Genomic DNA, 24,291 nt, shown 5'->3' with positions numbered 1-24,291 from the left:
TAATAATAATAATAATAATAATGATGTTACTTACTGAGTGCCCACTAGGAACTACATGTTGTTTTACAGAACACAACACTAAAAGGGCCTCTAGTTCAACCCCTGTCTCTGGGTGAGGCTGCACCTAAACTTTCCCCTCTCCTCAAGCAGGAAGCATTATAACACCCTCATTAGCCTGTATGCACAGCATTTACTGTTAAGGGTCGGTCAAAAAAAAAAAACCAAACCCACTGCTGTCGAGTAAATTCTGACTCATAGCGACCCTATAGGACAGAGTAGAACTGCCCCATAGAGTTTCCAAGGAGCATCTGGTGGATTTGAACTGCTGACCTTTTGGATAGCAGCCATAGCACTTAACTATTACGCCACCAGGGTTTCCAAGAGTCGGTAACTGCATGCAAATCCCCCTCCTGAGCCACTCCTACAGCATCCAGCTGTCTTCAGATCCCCACACCCTGTGCTGAGGCTTGCCCAGGTCTTCCCTTTGCTTCCAGCTGTCCTCTCACTGGCATGGCCTCTCGTCTCCAACAGGCTGAAGCCTTCCCTTCCGGAAGACCTGTTTAAAGCAACCTCCTCCATGAAGTCCTTCCTGACCATTCCAGCTAGAGGTGCTCTTCCGCCCCTTAGAACTCTTTAGCACTCAGTTGTATAGCACCGATGAGAACTAGTACTTTACTTTGTAATATTAACTGTTTTCTTATGCGTTTGCAGCTTTACTTTTTCAACCAAATCACAGCGCCACAGGAGTAGGAACCCTGTCTTATGTTTGTTGATTGATTGGCAATCGTTCTTATTACATTGGCATTTTCCCCCTTCATCTTTCAAAAATGAGTCAATAACTCTGAGGGAACAGATACACCAAATCGGGAGGCCTTGGCTTGAAGATCCCTCAGTTTCTATGTTATTTATTCTTGATTTGTTCCTGCATTTTTTTCCAGAGTGACATGGTCATGAGGTTCAAGATGGCCAAGGCTTCCTTAGTACGCACATGGTTGAGATGGCATGGTTATGTTGGCCATGGGTGGAACACCTGGTCAACCACTTCCACGCACACATGGAGGACTGCCTTTAGTACTACAACACATGGCAGCTCATGCCATCACTCCTATGCCTGAGTTACTTGTCCCCATCCAAGAGCAGAGGGGGCTGCCAAGGCAAACTTTATTTAACCTCCACCCTGCCAGACAGTCTGCATTCCACTCAAGCTAGGCATTCCAGCCCTGGGGGCTACAATCCCCCAAGCCCAGGGCTCACAAATGATTCTAAGAATAGGAAGTCTGAAAGGTAATAGCAGGGCAAGTATGGCAGACATTGATGGAGATCAAGAGCGGCACAAAGCCGCTCTTCAAAAATAGCTATCAAGATTGTATCTGTTATTATTAGGGCTGCATCTCCTTTTTATAGGGCTTTTCATTCAGCGAGCCTAAGACGCTTGATGAAAGGGATCCAGTAGCAAGAATTCCTATTCCTGTTTATAGAAGGGGTCACCAAAGGGAGGTGGATGCAGTGACCTGATCAGGTTCTCTGCAGGGGATCAAATGACCCAACGTTCTTAACCCAAGGTCTCCCGTCTTCACCTCAAGCTACATCTGCTTCGGTGACTTTTGCTGAGGTCAATGATGTGGACGAGGGTCTTACCTAAGTGATATGAGGGAAATGGACAAGGTCTTACAAACCAAAATCTAAGTCCTCCAAAGGGCCTGGAGAATCCCAGAACAAGAAACCTTGAGCTGGAATTAGTTCTGGTTCAGTTTCTTATTTACATTTGCATGCGATAAGCCAGTCTGCCCTTATTTCTGTCCTCTGGAGCTAATAATGCCTGTGGTGCAAAACCTTCAAAGTATCTCAGAGTTCATTCAACCCTTCCCAGACTAAGCATAATATGCAACAGAAATCTCTGTACTGCAGTCATGTTCTGGGCATGTCTTATAAGTGTATCTGAGTGTTGTGAATTAATGTTAATTCATCTGATGGGGACAGGGCCTTACGCTCGTTATGGCAAGGGCGTCCTCCTCACCCTTCTCCACGGTGATTCAGCATCTAATGCACGTATGCCAAATGCGAAACACATTTTAATACATGGTAAAGCAGGAATTTATAAATGCATCACAACTTACATCGAACTCTAAATGGGCATGCATGCTGGGGAGACAAAGTATAAAAAAGTAAAAAGAAGCACTTAACGAGAATGGGTCGGTGAGTGAAATAAAGGTGTGGAAGCTGAGCAAAAGCAACTGACAAAGAGGACTGAAGTCTCCAAGTCAGAGGTCAGCTGCTGATAAAACAGGGATGCTGTTGATCATTACATACCCTGAGGCACAGGACTGACCAACAGAAGGCCCTGGGAGAGTCAGCCTAGGAATGTAAGAAACAGGACTTGTACAAACTGGCAGAAATAAAATAAATTTCGGGTCTAAGAAGAGGGACGAGTGTAAAAAGTGGCTTCTACTTGGGGGTGCTGCAGAGTTTCAGTTTTCCTTCTCTTCTTCGTACCCTGGAGATGAATGAAACAAAACACTTGCACCCCCCATGACTTAAACTCTCACTCCCTTTTCAGGGTTCCGGTCTTGTCCAGGATCTTCCTAATTCTCAACCTCTAAGAACACAGAGACTTGCTCCTAGACATTCGGGATGAGCTTGGTGTCATTTCCAGCCCCACGCAGCCTGTGGGAAAGGCCAAGTGCTCCCAATCTTTGTTGCCCACAGAACTTCTGAGGTATGCTATCTGGCAATGAATGATGAATGCTTCTATCTGGGAGGAAACAACGACAGAGCCAAAACCAAGAAAATCACCACCACTGCAGCCGCCGCCTGAACTACCCTGTTTCTTACCCAACACAATCTCTAAAAATTTGTGACCTGTAATTCAGCTTCGAAGATATGATTTATAAATGGCCAGTTTCAGGGATTCAGCATAATGTGCCTTGCCTAACACCTGGCATAGAGCTGAATGCCAATAGATTCTCGACAACAATAAAGTGGATGGGGTTTGTTCATCCAATGACCTCATCTCTCCTCTCTATCCCAATCTTCCTTTCCTTTTATTCTATCATTCTTCTCTACAGTAAAGCTCCACCCATATACACCAACATTTCATCACCTAACTTTATTAATTTCTCCAGTCCTGTTTGGTTTATTCTAAAACTGAACTACAGCATGGAAAGCCAAGATTTGGGTTTATGGGTGCTAAAAGAAAGAAAAAAACCCTGGACTTCTCCTTAGTTCCCTTCATCTTTTTATTTTGCATGTAGTTTTTCTGTTCTTAACCTAGATCTTAACCTATTCTTAACCAAACCCACCACTCATAGAGACCCCACAGGGTTTCTAGGGCTGTAAATCTTTATGGAAGCAGACTGCCGCATCTTTCGCCCACAGAGCACCTGGTGGGTTTGAACAGCTGACCTTTCAGTTAACAGCCAATCACTTTAACCACTGAGCTACCAGAGCTCCTCAACCTAGGAGTAAACCAAAAAACCAAACCCCTTGCTATCAAGTTGATTCTGACTCATAGCAACCCCACAGGACAGAGTAGAACTGCCCCATATGGTTTCCAAGGAACGCCTGGTAGATATGAACTGCCGACCTTTTGGTTAGCAGCCATAGCTCTTAACCAATAGACTACCAGGGTTTCCAACCTAGCAGTAGGAAGGTTAAAATACATCTGTATCTCTAGAGCTGTCTTGAAGCAAAGAAATGGGATTTATGTGTCTGATATCCAATGTATCACAGGAGCTTTTCCAGCAGTAGTTTCTGGAATTTATTGGACCACTTGTTGTTAGGTGCTGTTGAGTCGGTTGCAACTCACAGGGACCCCATGTACAACAGAGTGAAACACTACCTGGTCCTGCGCCATCCTCACAATCGTTGTTATGCTTGAGCCCATTGTTGCAGCCACTGGGTCAATCCATCTCGTACCACTTACGTTGGTACCACTTACAATTACACTAATAGAAACCTAAAGTTTCAAAGTAGACGGACATGCACACACCACTATTTATTATAGAGTATTTACAATAAATCATTTAAAAAACTCATTGCTGTTGAGTCAATTCCAACTCAGTGACCCTAGGGGACAGAGCAGAACTGCCCCATAGGGTTTCCTAGGCTGTAATCTTTACAGAAGCAAACTGCCACATCTTTCTCCCATGCAGAGGTTGGTGGTTTTGAACCGCTGACATTTTGGTTAGCAGCCGAGCGCTTAATCACTGCGCCAACAGGGCTCCTTTAATAAATCATTTACTAAACACAAATGCTATTGTTTATGTAATACAAGAAGCATGAGGTAAACATGCTAAAAAAAATATGATTGAGAATAGCGTCAAATGGCACTGGTTTTATTTTTCTACCAGTACTCCAGTTCTGACATTTGATTCAGAGATACTCCCTTCTTCTGTCCTATCTTCTTCCCAAAACAAAACAAAGAAAAAAAAAAAAAAGACCAAAAACAAAAGCAACCTAGGTATGTTTTGTAAGGCCATCTCTGAATGATCTAGAGTACATGGAAGCCTTACTAAGGAATCCAGAAATAGGCAGCAAAATGAGAAAAAAAAAGCACCAACAGATTGACACGATGACATTCAAGAGCATCTCTCATGCTCGGCATGGAAGGAGACAGGATCTGGAGATCAGGACCAGCCATTACACGGGGAGAGGACATCTAGTCTATGTTGAAGGGAACCTGGTCTGCAATAGCTGCAGATAAAGGAATGAAGTCGTAGCTAAATGGGAGACAACTTAATACCAGGGCTTAAGATGGCACTTCAAAGTCGGCAGAAGGTCATTTCCCATCAAAATAGCAGAATCAAGAAATCTCATGAGTAAAGGGAGAGGGCTTTAGGGATCATGTCTAATCCAATTAGCCAAATTCTCATCACTTCTTTTCCAAGAGAGCTGCTATGGCTTCTTTTCCAAGACAGCTGCATCAGTATGGCTTAATGTGGAGGAGGAGGGGGTGGCGGAGAAGGATATTAAAATTGTAAAACAGAAAATATTCAAAGGAGCAATATGATATTCTAACAAAATGCAAGTGCAGTCTAACGGGAAAAAAAAACAACAAAAACAAGAGACTCATTCCTTGGGGCCTTTCTGTTCATTCACTAGGCTAAACCTAATAAACAACCCAACAGTGATTAGGTATGCTCCAATCTCATCTTAAGGTACCAAACACAGTTGAAAGAAAAAGAGGAAAGGAAGATCAGGTTACAGTTTCTATCATTTTAAATAGATCTACAGTAGATGAGAAGTGCTGCCTCATCACCCTTACAGCAGGGTTTCCCGACTTCTGTACTACTGCCATGTTGGATTGGTAATTTTTTGTTGTGGGGCATGTCTTATGCACTGTAAAATGTTTAGCCGCATTCCCGGCCCCTACCCATAGTGCTTCTGGTTAAGAAATACCGCTTTAGGCTTAGTATCTCTTGGATTCAAAAGTCTACTTTTGGTCATTTTACAACTGATGGTCATAGCACAATATTTTTCACCAAATTGTGGGCTGTATGTGATTGCTGTCATCAAGCAATGCTGACTCATGGTGACCTCATGTACCACAGAATGAAAGGTTCGTTGCTTGGTCCTCTGTCATCCTCACAAGCACCCGCATGTCAGAGTCCATTGTTGGTTACTCTGCCAATCCATCTCACCGAGGGTCTCCCTCACCCTCACTGGTCCTCTACTTCAGAAACCCTGATCCCTCCTGATGATGCGTCCAAAGCAAGCGAGTTGGGCAATGTTCTGTTGTGATTCATAAGGTTTTCACTGGCTAATTTTCAGAAGATTGCTAGGCCTTTCTTTCTAGTCTGTCTTAGTCTGGAAGCTCCACTAGAACCTGTCCAGCATTGTAACCCTGCTGTTATTTGAAGTACCAGTACATAGCTTCTAGCATCATAACAGCACAGCATCAAGCCAACACAGTACAACAAGCTGACAGATGGGTGGTAGTTGTACATCACTGCGCTGTTGTTGTTAGGTGCCATCAAGTCAGTTCCAGCTCATAGTAACCCTAGGTATGACAGAATGAAACACTGTCCAGTCCTGCGCCATTCTCACAATTGTTATGCTTGAGTGCACTGTTGCAACCACTGTGCCAATCCATCTCACTGAGGGTCTTCCTCTTTTTCACTGACCCTCTACTCTACAAAGCATGGTGCTCTTCTCTGGGGACTGGCCCTTCCTGATAACATGTCCAAAGTATCTGAGACGTAGTCTCGCCATTGTTGTTTCTAATGAGCATTCTGGCTGTACTTCTTCCAAGACAGATTTGTTCTTTCTTTGCCAACATCATCATGTCAATGCACTGATTCTTCTTTGGTCTTCCTTATTCACTCATAGTCCAGCTTTCACATCACGTGCATATGAGGCAACTGAAAACACCATGGCTTGGGTCAGGCACACCTTAGTCCTCAAAGTGATATCTTTGCTTTTTAACACTTTAAAGAAGTCTTTTGTAGCAGATCTGCCCAATGCAATGCGTCTTCTGACTTCCTGACTGCTGCTTCCATGGGCGTTGACTGTGGATTCAAGTAAAATAAAATCCTTGACAACTTCAATCTCTTCTCTGATTATCATGATGTTGCTTATTGGTCTAATTGTGAGGATTTTTGCTTTTTATTATGATGAAGTATAATCCATACTGAAGGCTGTGGTCTCTGATCTTCTTTGGTAAGTGATTCAAGTCCTCTTCACTTTCGGCAAGCAAGGCTGTGTTATGTGCATATCAGAGGTTATTAATGAGTCTTCCTCCAATCCTGATGCCCTGCTTTCTTCATATAGTCCAGCTTCTTGGATTATTTGCTGAGCATCCAGATTGAATAAGTGTGGTGAAAGGATACAACCCTAATGCACTCCTTTCCTGACTTTAAACCATACAGTATCCCCTTGTTCTGTTCTAATAACTGCCTCTTGGGCTAAGTACAGGTTCCTCATGGGCACAGTTAAGTGTTCCGGAACTCTCATTCTTTGCAATGTTATCCACAATTCTTTATGATTCACATAGCCGAATGCCTTTGCATAGTCAATAAAACACAGGTACTTCCTTAGAGATCATGTAATCAATTTTGTGGTTTGGGGACACTTATTTCATATTTATCTATGTATGTATATATGTATTTGTAGAAGCCCTGGTGGCGCAGTGGTTAAGTGCTCGGCTGCCAACCTAAAGGTTGGCTGTTCGAACCCACCAGCCACTCCGCAGAAGAAAGACGTAGCAGTCTGCTTCCATTAAGATCATAGCCTTGGAAACCCTTGGGACTGTTCTACTTTGTCCTATAGGGTCACTACGAGTAGAAATAGATTGGATGGCAATGGGATATGTATTTGTGTGTGTGTGTTCGTACTGGGTCACAATGTAAAATGTATTTCTTACTGTGGATTAGAGTTAAAAATAAAATGAAAAAACACTGATACAATAAGGAATTAGGAATTCTACAGGGGCCCTGGTGTCACAGTGGGTAAGAGCATGCTAACCAAAAGGTTGGCAGTTCGAATTCATCAGCTGCTCCCTGGAAACACTGTAGGGTAGTTCAACTCTGTCCTATAGGATCACTAAGAGTCAGAATCAACTCGACAGCAAGGGGTTTGGGTTTCTTTTGGATCCAAGAGATGGGGGAGAAAAGTCCAAACCACATCTTCAGCTTCCTGGAAACAATCTCTGCCCCTACCCGCCCCCAAGCACCTTGCAAAATGTTTATAATGGCATAAACCATGTATCTTGTGTCCTGTACCCAGAGACTCTTAGCACATTACCACGAGTATTTGCTCATCCAATCAGTACCCCCAATCTACTGGGTGGGAAAGAAAGGAAGTCTTAGGGGTGATGGTAAATTCAGGGCATTTCTCATCAAACAAGTTGTTGCTGCCAATTTCACACCTGATAAAAGCAGCTTCTTTTCCCCTTGGATTCCTTTCCCAGGCTCTTGCCTTCCTGCCCATAGCCCCTTCTTGTGTTTATAGGCAGTTCCTCCCTGTCAGCGTTCAGCTATAGCTTCTCAGCCCTGTAGCTGGCCAGACCCAAATTACTAAGCTGTGTCTGAGAAAGTTCAACATTGCTGCCCTCTGACTGTGTATCTAGGTCACCATTCTTTCCTGCCCTGTGCTGGAGAAGAATGAAGAGGAAATGAACTCTAAGGGCAAGAAACTCCTGTTTCTTTCTCCCAGTCACTTCTGCAAAATCTCAAATGGCTCATGGAATCCGCACAATTTCTTCTTTGGTATTTTCTCTCATGTTCTAAATCATGGATCCACATCTTTAAAGCATGTGCTTCAAAGAAAGAACTAAACACTGTCTACACAACAGAATTTTAGAATCTGAGCTGCATGCTTTTATATTTAGCCACCAACAGGTTTTGATTTTGATTAGTAATTTACAAGTCACAGATACACAATCAATGAGCACTAAGAATTAAGAAGGCTTCTTAATCAAAAAAGGGCACTCAAGAGATCACATACGTGAACCTTAAAGGCTATCTTTTCCAATCTCATCAATTCACATATGAAAACACTGAGAATCAAAAAGGAGCAGTTCATAGCAAGAGGCTGTATAGGAACGTACAATTTTAGAGCTGGAAGAAAACTTTGAGGTTATGTCCTCTAACTGCCTCCCAGAGCAGAAGTCCCCTCTATAATATAAAGGCATAGCGAAGAGCGCTGACCTGTGAAACCTGAAACTTAGGCTCTTCTCTTACCTCTGCTACCACTTAGCGATGTGACCTTGGGGAAATCACTTAATTCCTAAAAAGGATAACTCTAATTCATTAGCGATGCTTCTTAAATATTGGCAACCAAAATTTGCTTCCTTGTAAATTCTAGTCATTGGTCCTAGTTACACTCCCTGGAGTTACAGCTATAAGTCAAATCTCTCTTTCAAGACACAACACTTAGCATTTTCAAATTCTGCTATTATTTCTCCCTTAAGTCTCTTTTTCTACAAGCTATATATATAAACATTTATACATAAAAATATATATCTAAACATATATATTTGACTCTTAAGTCTCTTCTACAAGCTATATATATACAAAAAAATATATATATATACACACACAGAAATATATATATATATATTTTTTATTCTGTCCACATCAAAGTTGGGCACACAACAGACCCTCAATAAATGTTTGCTGAATGAAGGAAGTGAAATGAACCATTCCCCATCCTGGTTCCACCCTCTGGGTGTGTTCTGCTTTGTTATTCTCTATTAGGATGGAGTGTCCAAACTAAACACAAGCCCCAGATGTGATCTGCCCAGCACAGCAAACAGTAGGATTGGTGCCTTCCTTGAGCTAAACTCTATACTTCTATTGATGTAGTCTAAGATGGTGTTGGCTTTTTTGGCATATTCATCAAAGCAGTGACTCATATTGAGTTTGCAGTTTCTAAAACTGTAGGTCCATGTATGTGCATTAAAAAAAAAAAATCACACGCCTGTTACACCTAGTCTTGCCCTCCCGTACCTGTGTAATTTTTTAGAAAATCTATATCCTGATGTATAATATTGATTCCTATTAAATTCCATCTTGTTGGTTTTAGAGTACCACTCAATTGACCTTCCTAAATCTTTTTAAGTCTTGATTTTTGTCATCCAGGCTATTAATTATACCTCTAAGATTAAATATACTTACAAATTTACTGACGAAAATTCTAAACGAAATAAAATAAGACCAAGAGCTGTACTCTATCACTAGAAAGTTCCCTCTAAAGTGGTATCAATTTAGTAATTAATATTCTTGGGCTAAAGACATTTGACTATGAATCACTTGAAAGTATTATAATCCAGGCCACAATTATTCATTTTGTCCATGTGTATATTATAAAAATATGGCAAAAGCTTGTTGAAATCCATATATAATAAACAACCATTGCATTACCACACCAAAGAAAGAAACTGTGCTAGTCAGTGTCAAGGGCTGAACTGTGTCCCCCAAAAATGTCTGTTAACTTGGCTAGGGTCATGGTTCTCAGTATTGTATGACTGTCTACCATTTTATCATCTGATGTAATTTCCCTGTGTATTGTAAATCCTATCACTATGATGTAATATGATGGATTAGTGGCAATTACACTGATGAGGTCTACAAGATTAGGTAGTGTCTTAAGCCAATCTCTTTTGAGATAGAAAAGACAGAAGCGAGCAGACATGGGGACCTCATACCACCAAGAAAGCAGTGCTGGCAGCAGAGCGCATCCTTTGGACCTGAGGTTCCCGTGCTGAGATGCTCCCAGACCAAGGGAAGATTGATGACAAAGACCTTCCTCCAGAGCTGACAGAGAGAGAAAGCCTTCCCCTGGAGCCGGCACCCTGAATTTGAACTTGTAGCCTACTAGACTCTGAGAGAATAAATTTCTCTTTGTTAAAGCCATCTACTTGTGGAAGTTCTGTTATAGCAGTACTAGATGACTGAGACAGTCAGCCAGCAAACATTTTATTGAACCCCTACCAGTTTCCAAGGCTCACCATTTCCCTTCCTGAGCAGTCACAAAACATCTACTTAATAACCTGTTTTAGGAATTTCCAGAGAAAAATGCCTTTATCCCATGGTAAAAGGCAAGCTATCTGCCCATCTCCAGTCCAATACATTTTCATGTCACAATGTTTCTTAATGATTTTAGACCTTCACTAATATAAAAAAAAAAATCTGATATATATATATATATACACACAAATTCTTTAAGTTCCATGGAATATAATTCATCTGGGCCAGGTATATGAATTTATTTAAAACAGTTAAATGCTCTCTTATTATTTTCATTCCTATTTTAGTCTTCTTGTTTAATCATGTTTGTTCATCTCTTCTTGTTAGACCATTTTTCTTGATAGAGAAAACAAAAATGAAGTAGTCTGACAAACAGTAGACCCCTTCCTTCATTGTTGAGTGAAGAAATAAATGTTTTCTCGATGTAGCCAGTTAACACTGCACCAACTGTCTCCAACAATTTGCCTGAATTTTCTTTGTTCTTGTTTTTAGCATGTTTATTATTTTTTTATTATTTTTAAAAGTTGTTTCCCTAATATTAGCCCATAGCTTCACCTCTTTCTGAGTTTAAGTTTGTTGGACACCATTCTTATCAGCTCTATTGTTACCATTTTTCGTTACTGAGTGTGTGTCTCCCCTATTTTTGTAAATGTTCATTTAGCTTCTAATCTCGGTGAGCTACCCTGATTTCACTTGATGCTGATTCTTTTTCTTTCTCATTGGAATTATGTGTTTAATTCGTTTATTCGTTTACTTAGTATATTACTGATCAAGGTTCCTTTATGTGCCAAAAGACTAAGACTGTAAGGTTTTGAGTGCAGGGATCTTATCTAATTCACTTTGGTATCTCCTTCAGCATGTACAGCCACAGTGTGTTTTACACAAAAAGTCATCAAACATTTACGGAATGAACCAATTCTAGGCTAAAACTCTGATACCTTATGGTGTTAAAACTAAGCTCCTTTGTTATTATGGCATTAAAAACACTACTATTCTTTATCTCATTCTTACTCTCTATTATGTTCTTGTGAATTAAAGTACATCTCATTCACCTCTGCTTTCCTTTCTGTGCCAGCTGTTCTCTACAATATTCAATTTTAACTTTATTAGAGTATTTTTTTTCAGCTTGTTCCTTTTCGCTAGATTGATAAGCCTCCTGCCAAACATATTCTTTCTAATATGCTTGAGTTGCACTCTGTCTGTAGTCAGGAGTCTACCATGCAAGTGTCTTATGTCATAGTACAGAAAACTGACAAACTTCTTGGTACCAGCTACAGAGTTAGCTATTCCTCTGTATCATCTTGGCCCTGATTGCAACTTTACCTCCTCCAACTAATCCTATACAGCACTATTTAAGTGCTGTTTATAAACTACATATTTGATCATGTCATCACCTGCTTAAATTTTTTAAATGGTTTCCCACCAAATGGAGATCAAACCCTATGTTCTTTGAGGGGCTTACAAAGCTCTGTATAAATTGGCTACTCAACTCTTCAGTGTTATCTTCGGCCACTCTTCTTATGTCTTGTATTCCTGATCACACCCCTCTTCTTCAAGCACCACCAACTTGCTATACGGTTTTACCTCTCTGCCTTGGATGCTCCATCATCCAATGTCTGCTGGTCGAACCTCCCCCGCCGCCCTCGTCCTTCAAATCCCATCTCAAATGTCTTCTCTTCTGTCAGCCTTCCCTGAACTCCTCAGAATTGATTACTTAGTCTCCTCTCTGAATCATGCCTAGAGTTCTTTTTAAAGCCCCAATTTTATACTAGAACTCCTTATTTATAAGTTTGCATTTCCAACTGAATCTTAAATATCTTATGGTAGAGGTATTGAGTCATTTTTGTATTTTGATCATTTAACAAAGTGCTTGGACGGAGTAGGTAATGAGTAAATATCAGTCAATAAGTAATGTTGTATGTGAGACAAATACTGATCTTAAAGCATGACACACAAAATAAGCTTCACAGAAGGCACACATCTCGTACTTCTTCTGGGGAACAGACGTGCTTGCAGCCAGAAAAGCCTCAAGGTCCACACAGGCAGTATGCCGTAAAAAGTGGGAGAAACACAAGACAACCCTCCCACAGGTCTGCACCTGGCCTGACCACTTAAAGCCTGAAGGAACTCTGAATTCTTTCCTTCTCTATAACATAGGCTAATGCTTGCCTTGCCTTCTTCACAAAGGTATCGTCAAGATCCAATGAGAAAAATGAAAGCATTTTTGCAAGTGCATGTGTGTTCATGCAGGTCTGACCCTCTTAAAAAATTCCACCAGGTCCAGGGAACTGAACTGGGGCTGGATCTTGAGTGAGTTTTGCATTTCCTGTGTCTGTTTTCCCTTTTGAAAAACTTCTCCTCCTGGCACGTCAGGGAAGTAAGTATTGGGACAGTGGATCATTTACTCCTGAGTGTTTACAAGGACTGAGGAGGGGCCCTGTGGCATTATGGGTAATTTAAAGACTATTTCTGAACCCTTCCTAAAACAAGACCTCTCTGCGATAAACAAAGAGATTTTTGCTCTAAGAGCACAGGTTCTAAAATGTCTCTCTCTGCCTTTCCTTGGTCCTGTGTGAACAGCAAGCCTGGCTCAGTCTGTTGCCAGGTGGTTATTCTGACCCTTTCCTTTCTCGGCACCTCCGGGCAGGGAGGTGGGGTGGAGAATGGGAAGGCTAATTAAAATGGCCACCCATTCAGAAGAAAATTGAGTCTAGTAGAGGGGAAAGGCCAAGAAGAAAGAGACAAACCCTCAGAGTTGGAGCACTGGAAAGAAAGGCAGAACACAAAGGAGGGGAGAAGGCAGTCATTTAGTGGTTGTCTTGACAACGAAAGGCCCATTGTTCACGGTGACTTTACCTCACACATGCACTGCTCTGGGCATACAACCACCACCACAGGAGAGGCCCATGGGAAGGAAAGGGCTGGTAGATGAGAAGTCATGAGGAGTTAAGAGTTTGGCTGCTAACCAAAAGGTCAGCAGTTTGAACCCACCAGGAGCTCCTTGGAAACCCTATGAGGCAGTTCTACTTTGTCCTATAGGGTCATTAGGAGTCAGAATTGACAGGACAGCGATGGGTTTGGTTTTTTTTTTTCCTACTTAGATGAGACCAACCCCCAAACTCCTCCAAATTTTATAGGTAATAGATTTAGAGCACGCTCAGCCTTGATTGAGAGGAGGAGAATCAGGGATTGTATTTAAATTACCAGATACTGTGTGGCTCCAAATGAGGCTGTGAAAATGGCTAGAGCCGGCTGGAAAAGACTAGCCTCAAGGAGAAAAAAGGATGAATTTGAGAAACTATGTCAATTAAGAAAGCAGGAAAAATACTGGGAAAGTGGAGATAAGGAAGGAGCTCTGGTGGCACAGTGGTTAAGTGCTTAGCTGCTAACTAAAAGGTTGGCAGTTTGAACCCACCAGCCTTTCCTTGGGAGAAAGATGTGGCAGTCTGCTTCCATAAAGATGACAGCCTTGGAAGCCCTATGGGGCAGTTCTACTCTGTCCTGTAGGGTTGCTATGAGTTAGAATTGACCAAGGCCATGGGTTTGATTTTTTGGTTTGGGGAAAAGGAAAAGTGATTATAATAAACAGAATCATCTTGGGGATAGAAGAGCTATCCAAAGGTATTTTTTTTTTTTTCCAGTCTCCTGCCTACAGGTTGAATTTCAAAACCTTTTCAAGTAGAAGGCTATCCTGATACTAACGATATAAGGGTACAGCAGTGGCAACTTCAGACTCTCCATGTAGTAGGGATGTTGGAGGCACCAACTCTGGCTAGAAAACATCGGAAAGAGGAGGCTGTTAAGAGACCTATGTTACAGATGCATTTCCACAGCAAGCATACTGTTTTTATACGGAGTATATGTTTGTTGGGGGAGGGCTAAATTCCCCCAAGAAATCCTTTGGCGCCATCATTACCTCAGAGATAGACTAAAGGATATTTCCCAGAAGTTCACTCTACTTCCTCCCTGCTCCTGTACCCAACAGGTCTGCTCCTCCACAGGGCATGTGGTGAAGCTTCTGCCAAGGAACAGAAGCGAAGACCCAAACTGAGGCATTAGCATGTAGTTGCTCCTCTAAAACCAAGCTAATAGGATAGAGCCAGACTATGTCCATCCATGGCTGAAAGCAATAGGAAATGCTCTTGCTTATAATAAGATTCCCAATATCAGGGCAAACCAGCACTCATGATCTGTACCTTAGTGAGATGGACTATATCTAGAAATTTGGGGTCCAAAAAGACCTTGAGTGTGAGGCCAACTAGCTTATAGAGAGTACTGACAAAATTCAGTTTCAGATGTCCAGCTGGTTTCATCATCTGGTCCACTCTGGGTTCCTGAGTCAAAACACTCTTGATGAGTCAGCTCCAGCACCGAATCCTTGAGGGGTGGAATGCACTCAAAGGGGCAACTTCTAGCAGTACACATGGCTCAGAGAAGCCTGCACATGCTGAAGACTGATTGCAACAGAGGAGAGAAGGGTGCAAGATGAGAGAAAGCGGGCATGTCAAAAAATCAGTGGGACTAACGAGGGTCATGAGCGGCCCCTGAATCATGGAACAAGACAACAAATGGCTTTAATTTACCATCACCACCAAGGCAAGGAATCTATAATGGCAAAATAAATGCCTCCCTCAAAGGTGAACGGGGATTCCTTAACCTGCAGCACCACCTGGTGCCCAAATGAAGAATTCCTGTACCAACTACCGAGGCAGCAACAATTGCCTGGTAGTCTTTCCATAATAGCATACTGAAAAAAAAAAAACAAATGCAAAACAAACACACACTCTCTCTCTCTTTCTCTCAGGTGTGCACAGAAAGGGCTAGTGGAAGAAACTCAAAATGCATTCAAGGGTTACTTTTCATTTAAAAGTAGAAATAATGTCTCTCCCCTTTTAAAAAATGTTTCAGTACCCGGAATACTCTAGCCTAAACCAGTCACGATGATACCTATTTTACAAGATTCAGTTTTAAAGACATACCTTCCTCTCTAAAGCCTTCCCAACAATATTTATCCAAGAATCCTTTCTACGTTTTTTCACCATTTATGGTTTGTGCTGGGTTACCTGACCTCACATTGTCATATATGTCAGAAGACCTAGCCCATGACAGGTGTATGCTCAGGAATACATGGTGGCCAGCGCACAAGCATCACATCTTCCACGCACTTTTCAAAAATTACCTGTAAAGGGGTCACCATAACAAGGAAAAAGTTAGTTTCCTAGAAAGCAATGAAAGAACATTTGGAGCACCTGGGTTAAGGGGTAATTCCCTGGTTCTTGGAAACTCTGAGTGTCTGCTCTGGATATAACTGGGGGAGGTTCTAAGTAAGTAAATAAGGAAGGATGGATGGAGTGTATATGCAGATAATACGAAGGGGAAAAAGAAGTTGCTGTTGAGTCGATTCTGACTCATAGTGACCCCATATGTGTGCCAGAGTAGAGCAGTGCTCTAGAGGAGCTTCAGTGACTTTCGGGCCTTTTTTCCAAGGCACCTCTGGGTGGATTCAAACCGCCAATCTTTCGGTTAGTAGCCAAGTGCTTAACCATTTGTGCCATAATATGAAGGGCTCCATACTATGAAGGAAGATGCCCTGATCTGAAGGATGCAAAAATGACTTTCTGTCTAACAGACCACAGAGCAAGAAAAACTCACTATCAAGACCTCTTCAAAACACCATTAAAATGTAAACCTATCATCTAGTCTACATCCGATAGATATGTTAATGTCACAGTAAATAAAAGGCTGAGGAAATGGAAAAAGGGGCTTGTAAATATGAAAGAGAAATCACATTTACCGAGTGCTGCCATGTGTTGCCATGTACTAGGTATGCACAAGAGGCTTTCAGTTACTATCAGTCATCCCACAAAACTTCATGAGCTAAGCACTGTCCTTCCCATTTGCAAAGTGGAGTAATTGAGACAAAGGAGGTTAAGTAACTTGTCCTAAGTTACACAGATAGTAAGCCTCAGGCAGGATTTTCATTCAGATCTGCCTGACTTCAAAGTCCATATTCTTACTTTCCCAGGTGGAAGGAAAGGGGTTGAGAAAGCACAAAAGCAGGAGCTGCTTCCAGAAGGGGCAAACTCCTTAGAGGCCTCATAGTGGTAGAGGCTCAAGATAGCTGAGGACACTGTGTTCTTCTGGAAAAGGACAATACCACTAGAATGGGAGATGGCCTGAAGGGTCCGAAAAAAACCTCTTTGCTTAGGCCCAACTAAGGTCTGGGAACTGGAGGTACGCAATTAAGGAGCTTCACAAGCCTCGTAGAGGAACAAGAGAAATGAGATTCCACCAGCATTTGTGCTTCCTGGCCCCAACTCTGTCAAGGAGCCCCTGAGATGCTCACTAGGGATGAGCAGAGGGACTGATACACGTGGTATGGTGTGTGATCTTTGACATTCATTCATTTGACAGAAATTTATTCAGCGCTCTATCTATAGCAGGCTATGTTATGTGCTTCAAGTGTAACAGTGAATAAGACATAGTCCCAGCTATCAACATGTATCAAAACATCAAGCACTTGGTTTCTTATTTGTACTTTTAGATGGACAAGAGATACCAGTAGCTTCATTTGGAAAAAAGACTGAGTTTTAAATATCCCATGATATTCTGCTTTTGTCTTAACTTTTACATTCGCCAATTCTGTACTTCAGTTTGAGGGTATGAAAATTTAAGGACATACACTCCACACATGTGCACACCCACACCCACACACGGGCACACAGCCAGACAGCTACCACCGCCTGCTACAACCCTAAGGTATGTTCAAGTAGAGACTGTTGGTACCTGACATGAAAGGTATGGTGTTTCTAGGCACAACGGGGGGAGATTTGTGACAGGCGGAAACACTCAGACATTGGGAGAGGCTGTTGTGACCCATCCTGGTTCATTGTGCAGAAGTCAAGAATTTCCCTTTGTCAAGATCTATTGGAAGAGGCATGGGACAAGTTCCTTTTCCCCAAGAAAGCACAACACAGTCTGAGCAAAGACACGATCACCGAAGAACACTACTTTCAGCACCTGTAAAAACAGTCTAGAGGGCCAGGAAATAACACGATAGGGAAATCTGAAGACTTAGTTTCAGGTAATTTTGTTAACTGTGGCCTCTTGCAAAAGTACGCCTTTTTCAACAGAAGCTGTTTACAACAAGATCAGGTGTGAGACACAGCAAGGCAACGGGGATAAACTGAGAGAGAGAAGCTTACACAGCAAATGGAAAAACGGAATCTGTGTTTTCTGGGAAATGCTGGAATTTAACTCTGGCTGGGAATGGGGTGTAGAATAGAGATATGTATGGGAGATTAGACAAACCTCTGGCTCAGGAGTGCGTTGAGAGTAAAATCAGAATATGCAGACAGAAATAAATTTGTATGCTCCCACCAAGTGCATGTGTCCTTGGGCTCAGTCAGGTAGACGCAAGAGCGATTACATGGGAATAAACAAGAGTGAGGCCAATTTCAGTGATCACTGCTTTGTGGAAAAGCTTGCACAGATGGGCAGGTGCTGCAGAGCAGTACAAAGTGCGTGGGCTTTGACACCAGGAAGACGTAAGTGGAATCTTAGGTGAAGCACTTGCTAGCTCTGTGTTCTTGGAAGGTTGCTGAATCTGAATACCATTTTTTTCTCACCTGTAAAATGTGGAAAATATGTCTTTCTCATAGATTTTCTCATTAGTATATAAATTATACAGCTGTTTGCATGGTATAAAACCAAAAAATCAAACCCAGTGCCATCGAGTTGATCCCAACTCATAGCGACCCTATAGGACAGAGTAGAACTGCCCCATAGAGTTTCCAAGGAGCGCCTGGTGGATTTGAACCGCTGACCCTTTGGTTAGCAGCCATAGCACTTAACCACTACGCCACCAGGGTTTCCTTGCAGGAACAGTTAGGAAATATTAGTTCCTTTCCTGTTGCAATTATTGTGGGTTTTTGGTAATGTTTCCACTACGAAATAACCAATGTCAGAAAGATGCTCTGTCTACCTGCCCACCAAGAACGAGGCCCCTGGAAAGGAACTCCACTCAGAGAAGACCTACAGTTCTGGGGCAACATAAGAGAATAACAAAGCAAACCCACTGCCACCAAGTCAATTCTGACTCATAGTGACCCCAAAGGACAGAGCAGAACTGACCCACAGGGTTTTCTAGGCTGTAATCTTTACCGATGCAGACTGCCACATCTTTCTCTCACGAAGTGGCTGGTGGGTTTGAACCACCAATCTATTGGATAGCAGCTGAGCACTTTAACCACAGTGCCACCAGGGCTCTTCTGACGTTAAAAGAATGGGGGGGCAAAAGAGGTACTGGTCAACAGATCATAATCGTCCTTAAGGAAGGTGAACATTCCCACCTCAGGGCACAGCATCCTCCAGTGGTCCCACGTTCTCTGCCACAGACCCTCTCCCGACCTCTCCTGGGAGCTGGTTTGTAGGGAGAACTCTTTTCTAAGGAAACCATTCCATGACCTGGCTGGCGTATGTTCCAGAGCTTGCCACTTAATTTTCTCCTGGCTCCGCTGTTGGTTGAGCTCCTTAAACCTGCCTCACTGTTTCTTTTCTTCTTCCTCTCTATATACTGCTTCACTTTACGTTTACTTCTACTCTCCGCCGCCTCCAAATCACAGAACCTTCTCTTCTCTTCCCTCTGCCAGGCTGTTCCATTTCCATTCCCCTGTGCCCTCAACACACACACACACACACACTCACTCACTCCCTCCCTCTTTAACTAAGAAATCCTGACCCAGATGCCAGGAATGTGTCTGCTGCCCTTTTGACACAGGGTCTGGTGCCATCTTCAGGGCCTTGGGGAGGGCAGAGCCATGGGACGTGGCATTCGTGTACTCTACTGCTGGCCTGGCTCCTATTTTTATTGTGGGGTTGCTCTGGGCATCCAGGTAGGGAATAGATCCAGCTTCTTCTCATTCCTTCACCCTACATCAAGACTCTATAATAATCTTACCCCTTACCTTGGCTGGATCTTCCTGCCCCAAAACTTCTACCATCAATGGAGCACAGTACATCTCTCCTTTTTCCCTCCAGCCCAGTCTATCTCTGAGTGCTTGTCCAACTCCCTAAACTTGATTCTGATGCATGCAGGGATACTGTCAGGTTTCTTCTGTTTTCGGACAAGAGCAGAGTTTGCATAAGCTGGATTCGCTCCCTGGCTTGGAGGGCTACCCCCACTTCCTTTGCCCTCCCTTTGTCTCTGACTCCAAATAGGGAGTGCTCCTTGTTACATAATGGGATGTTCCCAGCAAAGAAGCTGACAGACTAGGTCAGGCGCATGCGTGCAAGGCTTCCCTTTGACTTAACAATGCCTTTTTTGGGCATCTAACTTCTCTCAGCTCCCCTCCCCCACTCCCTCCACACCATCAACAATCAAGAGAGATTTATGAAGTCTGGCTCACATCAGAACTCTTCCAACCTTGGCTTAGAAAGAGGGTCATGAGGTTGAATTTACTCTTCTTTCTTTGCAGACTAGAGAGAGTGAGCTTACGATCTGGCAGAAGTCCCTGGAGTCCACGACAGTGATGTATAGGTCTCTAAGGGAGCAAGAAGTGTAAAAGAACCTGGAAGCAGAAGAACTGAGCTTACCTACCTAGAGATAATAATGCTGGAGGCTGGAAAATGAGAACATTTTTAGCAGGAAATGCCCTAAATCTAGGTGGCTGCACCATCCCTGAGGCCCAAACTGCAATGTGTTCAAGATAATAAGAGAAGTGGCAGTAGCCCCCTGTGGCACCAATACCAATGATCCTGTTCCCTACAGCACAGAACATTAAGGAAGAGGATCCAAGGATCCTGTGAAAAGACAGGGCTCAGATAACTATGGTTCCAGACAGAGAACCAACATGCTGCCTCCTGGCACTAGTCACAGGGACAGTTCCAGGGAGCTCAATGCTGAACTAGGCTGGGACCTCACACCACACCTCACGTAGTGGGTGGGGGGCAGAAGGGGACTTCAGTTTTGGGGAGATATCGAGTTTCCAGCTTTATTTGTTTATTAAAGCGTTTAGCACTGCATCAACCTCTTTTTAAAAGGGAATAAGTAATAGGGGCTGACTTTATGATGCCACAGGGCCCTGTGCTATATGTGAGTGTGCACTTACGGAGCTGCAGTTTACATGACCTCCTCTCAGGGGCTGTCTACCACTCGGAGCCTAAGTAGTTTGGGCTGGGTTTTCTCCCTCCAAGTCACAGGACAGAGATCTGATCCTGAAAGTTAGAGAGTCATTATAGTTTAGGGTTTAATAGTATTTAATAGTGTAAGCTCAGACTTGGATCCAAATTCTCCCTGACATACTTATTAGCTCATTAAATCATCAAAATGCTTGATAATCCTGTTTACTCATCTTTGAAATGGGGCTTATAATAACTCTTCCACAGGGCTTTTGAGAAGGATTACATGATATAAAATGTTCATAGTGCTCAGCACAGTATCTGCACAAAGTAAACTTTCTCAGTAAATGTTTACTGGATAGCAATCCTAAGTTACCTATACTCAGGGAACTGGCCATGTGGTCCCAGTGAGCCAATAAGATTATCACTGTCTACTCTCTGAATCCTGAAATAAATTCTATCTTTTCCAGGTCTACCATGCACATGAGGCCTTGCTGCTGTGAGGTCATGGGCCACAGGAATCACACCTTTGGAGCTTCTGGAGGGGAAATTGTGATTCTTTCTCCAGAAACCCATGATTTCCCACCTCTGGTGGCACAGTGGTTAAGAACTACAGCTGCTAGGCAAAAGATCAGCAGTTCAAATCCACCAGCCGCTCCTTGGAAACCCTATGGGGCAGTTCTACTCTGTCCTACAGGGTCTCTATGAGTCGGAACCGACTCGACAGCAATGAGTCTTTTTTTTCCCTATCTTAAAGAGGCTTCAAGAACCCTGTGAACCCAGCACCATGATATCTGAAAAGAAGGCCAAGAATATCATTAAATGGGAGTGAAGATTCATAGGAAAGATGACAGGCCTTAAACAGGGAAGGATGTGTTTCTTTACTCTACTCTGTTAAGACTTAGGGTGAGAAAGGTACCAGTTAGCTGTATTCCTGTTTCCACTGCAGATAAAACAAAATGGGCTTAAGGATAAAGCTGAATTAGACATAAGAACTTTTAGACAGGAAGGAATATGAGACAATAGAAAACTGCAAGATAGCATCACCTAAAAATATCTATGACGAATGAATATACAGACCAGTTACAAAGAGTTTTCTAAAAGTAACTGGACACAAATTCTGTTCTTATACAATATTCATATTGGCTTCATTTAAACTCACCAAATACATCCAGTATTTCCCCTACCAAATAGAGATGTCTCCCCACAAAAAAAACAAAAAGTGCAGAGACAAGAAAGACAAAGGAAATTCGGCTGTGAGCCCTCTCCCTCATTTCTTCTGTGGCATAGGCTGCATACAGGTTCTGCTGGTTTTCATTTGCCGGACAGCTAGCTTATCCACCCAACTAGAGGCATGGTTCCAGTGTATGTGTCAGGGAGCAGGGATGGAAAGATGAGGAATGTAGCCTGATTTCAGCTCTTTTCATTAGAACAGTGATGCTTTGATTCCAGCAGCACTTCCCACCCACATAACCAAGCACCAATAACCTGGAAAATACTACTGACTATAGGCTTAACGCATGCTTGTCTGTGCTAGAAAGATACCAGGTGTTCTGTGTCCTGACATGAGAGACCGAAATGTTCTGGTTGTTGGCTTTAACAAACGAGCCCACTGCATGAAGTCACCTCAAAGGCCTCACAAAGCCTTTATTGTTTAGATGCCCTATTCTGTGTATCTCAGAGGGACGGCCACAATAGGGTTGATGGCAGCTGGCCAGAGTAGATGGTAGGGGGCGGGGCATCCTGAAGACATAAAAAGTGGAGCAATTTGGGTCCATTCGCTGGAGGATTAGAAACAGAAAATACTTTCTATCCTTCTTTCGTTTTCTGAAGAGCATATGATAAGACATAAGGAGAGAGATAGCATTAACATTTCTTTTTTACAGATGAGGAAACCAACGCTCTGAGAGGTTAAATACAGCATATTGTAGCTCTGTGATCAAGGGAAAGGCCTTGGGTTTCAGTACTCACCTCTGTTAAACTTAAATATATGAAATAGGGACGGTTTCGTTCACTATTGAGTAGTCCTTAATAATATATATATTTTTTAATGAATAAAAGAAGAAGGCCCAGATGACTCCCCAGTTGGACACAGAAAAATGAGTGTTTTAAGGCAAAGTGAGACAAACGCTACAAAACGGCCTAACTTAGACTAGAGAGTCCGAAACAATATACTCACTTCTTTAAATCTCATCCCTCAGCTTTATTTTTTCCTCCCCCTCCCCCCATCACTAGAATTTATAATCACTGACATTTTGGGTAGGATGATTCATTATTGTTGGGTGGGGCAGGGGCTGTTTTGTGCATGATAGGATGTTTAGCAGAATTCCTGGCCTCTAACCACTAGATGGTCTCTGGATATTGCCAAATGTCCTCTGGGGGGCAAAATCATTCCCCAGGTGAGAGCCACTGATCTACAGAAATAGGCAGAGAATTTAGAATACACTGTGGTATTATTGCCAAAACTTTGGGAATAGAGAAGGCCAAAAACCAAAACCAAACCTGCTGTTAAGTTGATTTTGATCCATAGTGACACTATACCCACCTTACAGGACAGAGTAAAACTGCCCTGGTGGCACAGTGGTTAAGAGCTTGGCTGCTAACAAAAAGGTCAGCAGTTTGAATCCACCAGCTGCTCCCTGAAAATCTTATGGGACAGTTCTACTCTGTCCTACAGGGTTGCTATGAGTCAGAATTGACTTGACAGCAGTGGGTTTGTGGGGCTTTTTTGGTTATAAGTTTCCCAAGGCTGTAAATCTTTACAGAAGCAGACTGCCACATCTTTCTTCCACGGAGTAGCTGGTGGGTTCCAACTGCTGACCTTTCGGTTTGCAGCCGAATGCTTTAACTACTTTGCCACGAAGGCTCCTGGAATAGAGAAGTCGTCTCCTTAATTCTGAGGCAAAGTGGTAGAGGGTGCCATAGAAAGTTTGACCAAATGACATTTAATGCTCAGTTTTTAAAAGATGCTTAGAGTAGCCCAAACAGGCACAGAGAGGGAAAGCTAGGACCACAGCGAAGGAGCAGAATAAATGAGTAGACAAGGGTCACTGATGCAGAGACAATAGGCTATACGAAGGCCTGGAGGAAGAGAGACCACAGAAACTTCAGGCAGTGGTGGATAGCTTGCGTGGGGAGTATGGGAAGTAAGACTGGGGCTAGACCATGCCAAGAGAGAAAGGAGTTGGGACTTTATACTCTAAATGAGAGGCCGTGTGTGCATGTATGTATGTGCGTGTATTTAACACAGTGGAGCCCCTTTCTCAAACAAAACCTTATCCAGATCCCAGGATACTAAAATGATCAAAGGAGAACTGCTCTGATTAGATCATTCCCACTCAGTTTTTCCCTTAGCCTCTAAGTTGGCTTCTGAAGCACCTCTGTGGATCCCTAGAACTCCAGCGAACATATTGTAAAAATCACTTTCGTAGGCAATAGGATACCACTGAAGGATTTTAATTGAAAAATATATAATCAGATTTGATTTTCAGAAAAAGCCCTCTGGTGGCTAAGTGTGGATTAGGGACAAGGGGGAAAGCCTACAGGCAAGAGATCTGTCAGCATTTTACATGGATATCTCACTCAGAGACCATTCTTAGGGCTATAATACATAAGAAAAAACACGTTGTCTTTGGAGTCATACACATCCAGGTCCAAATTCCGCTGTGTCACTACGACTTGGGGCATCTTGGTTGACCTTTCCAAG

General features: G+C 42.7%; 1 protein-coding gene across 3 annotated transcripts in view; it reads right to left on the bottom strand.

The window, feature by feature from the left end:
• The window catches only part of SNX19 (sorting nexin 19), a 42,578-nt gene that overhangs the window by 3,790 nt on the left and 14,497 nt on the right, over positions 1 to 24,291 (bottom strand). Inside the window, exon 10 of one of the 3 annotated variants that reach the window (XM_023557047.2) lies at positions 1 to 23,981. The exons of the other annotated variants lie outside the window; for them this stretch is intronic. Within the exon in view, the coding sequence (XP_023412815.1) occupies positions 23,914 to 23,981 (68 nt within the window). The 3' untranslated portion in view covers positions 1 to 23,913. The remainder of the gene's footprint in view (positions 23,982 to 24,291) is intronic. 3 annotated transcript variants of the gene reach the window in all.

The sequence above is a fragment of the Loxodonta africana genome, chromosome 15 (assembly GCF_030014295.1).
Source record: "Loxodonta africana isolate mLoxAfr1 chromosome 15, mLoxAfr1.hap2, whole genome shotgun sequence".
Taxonomy (NCBI): Eukaryota; Metazoa; Chordata; class Mammalia; order Proboscidea; family Elephantidae; genus Loxodonta; species Loxodonta africana.
The sequence above is the reverse complement of the archived record's forward strand: the minus strand, read 5'-3'. Positions and strand labels throughout refer to the sequence as shown.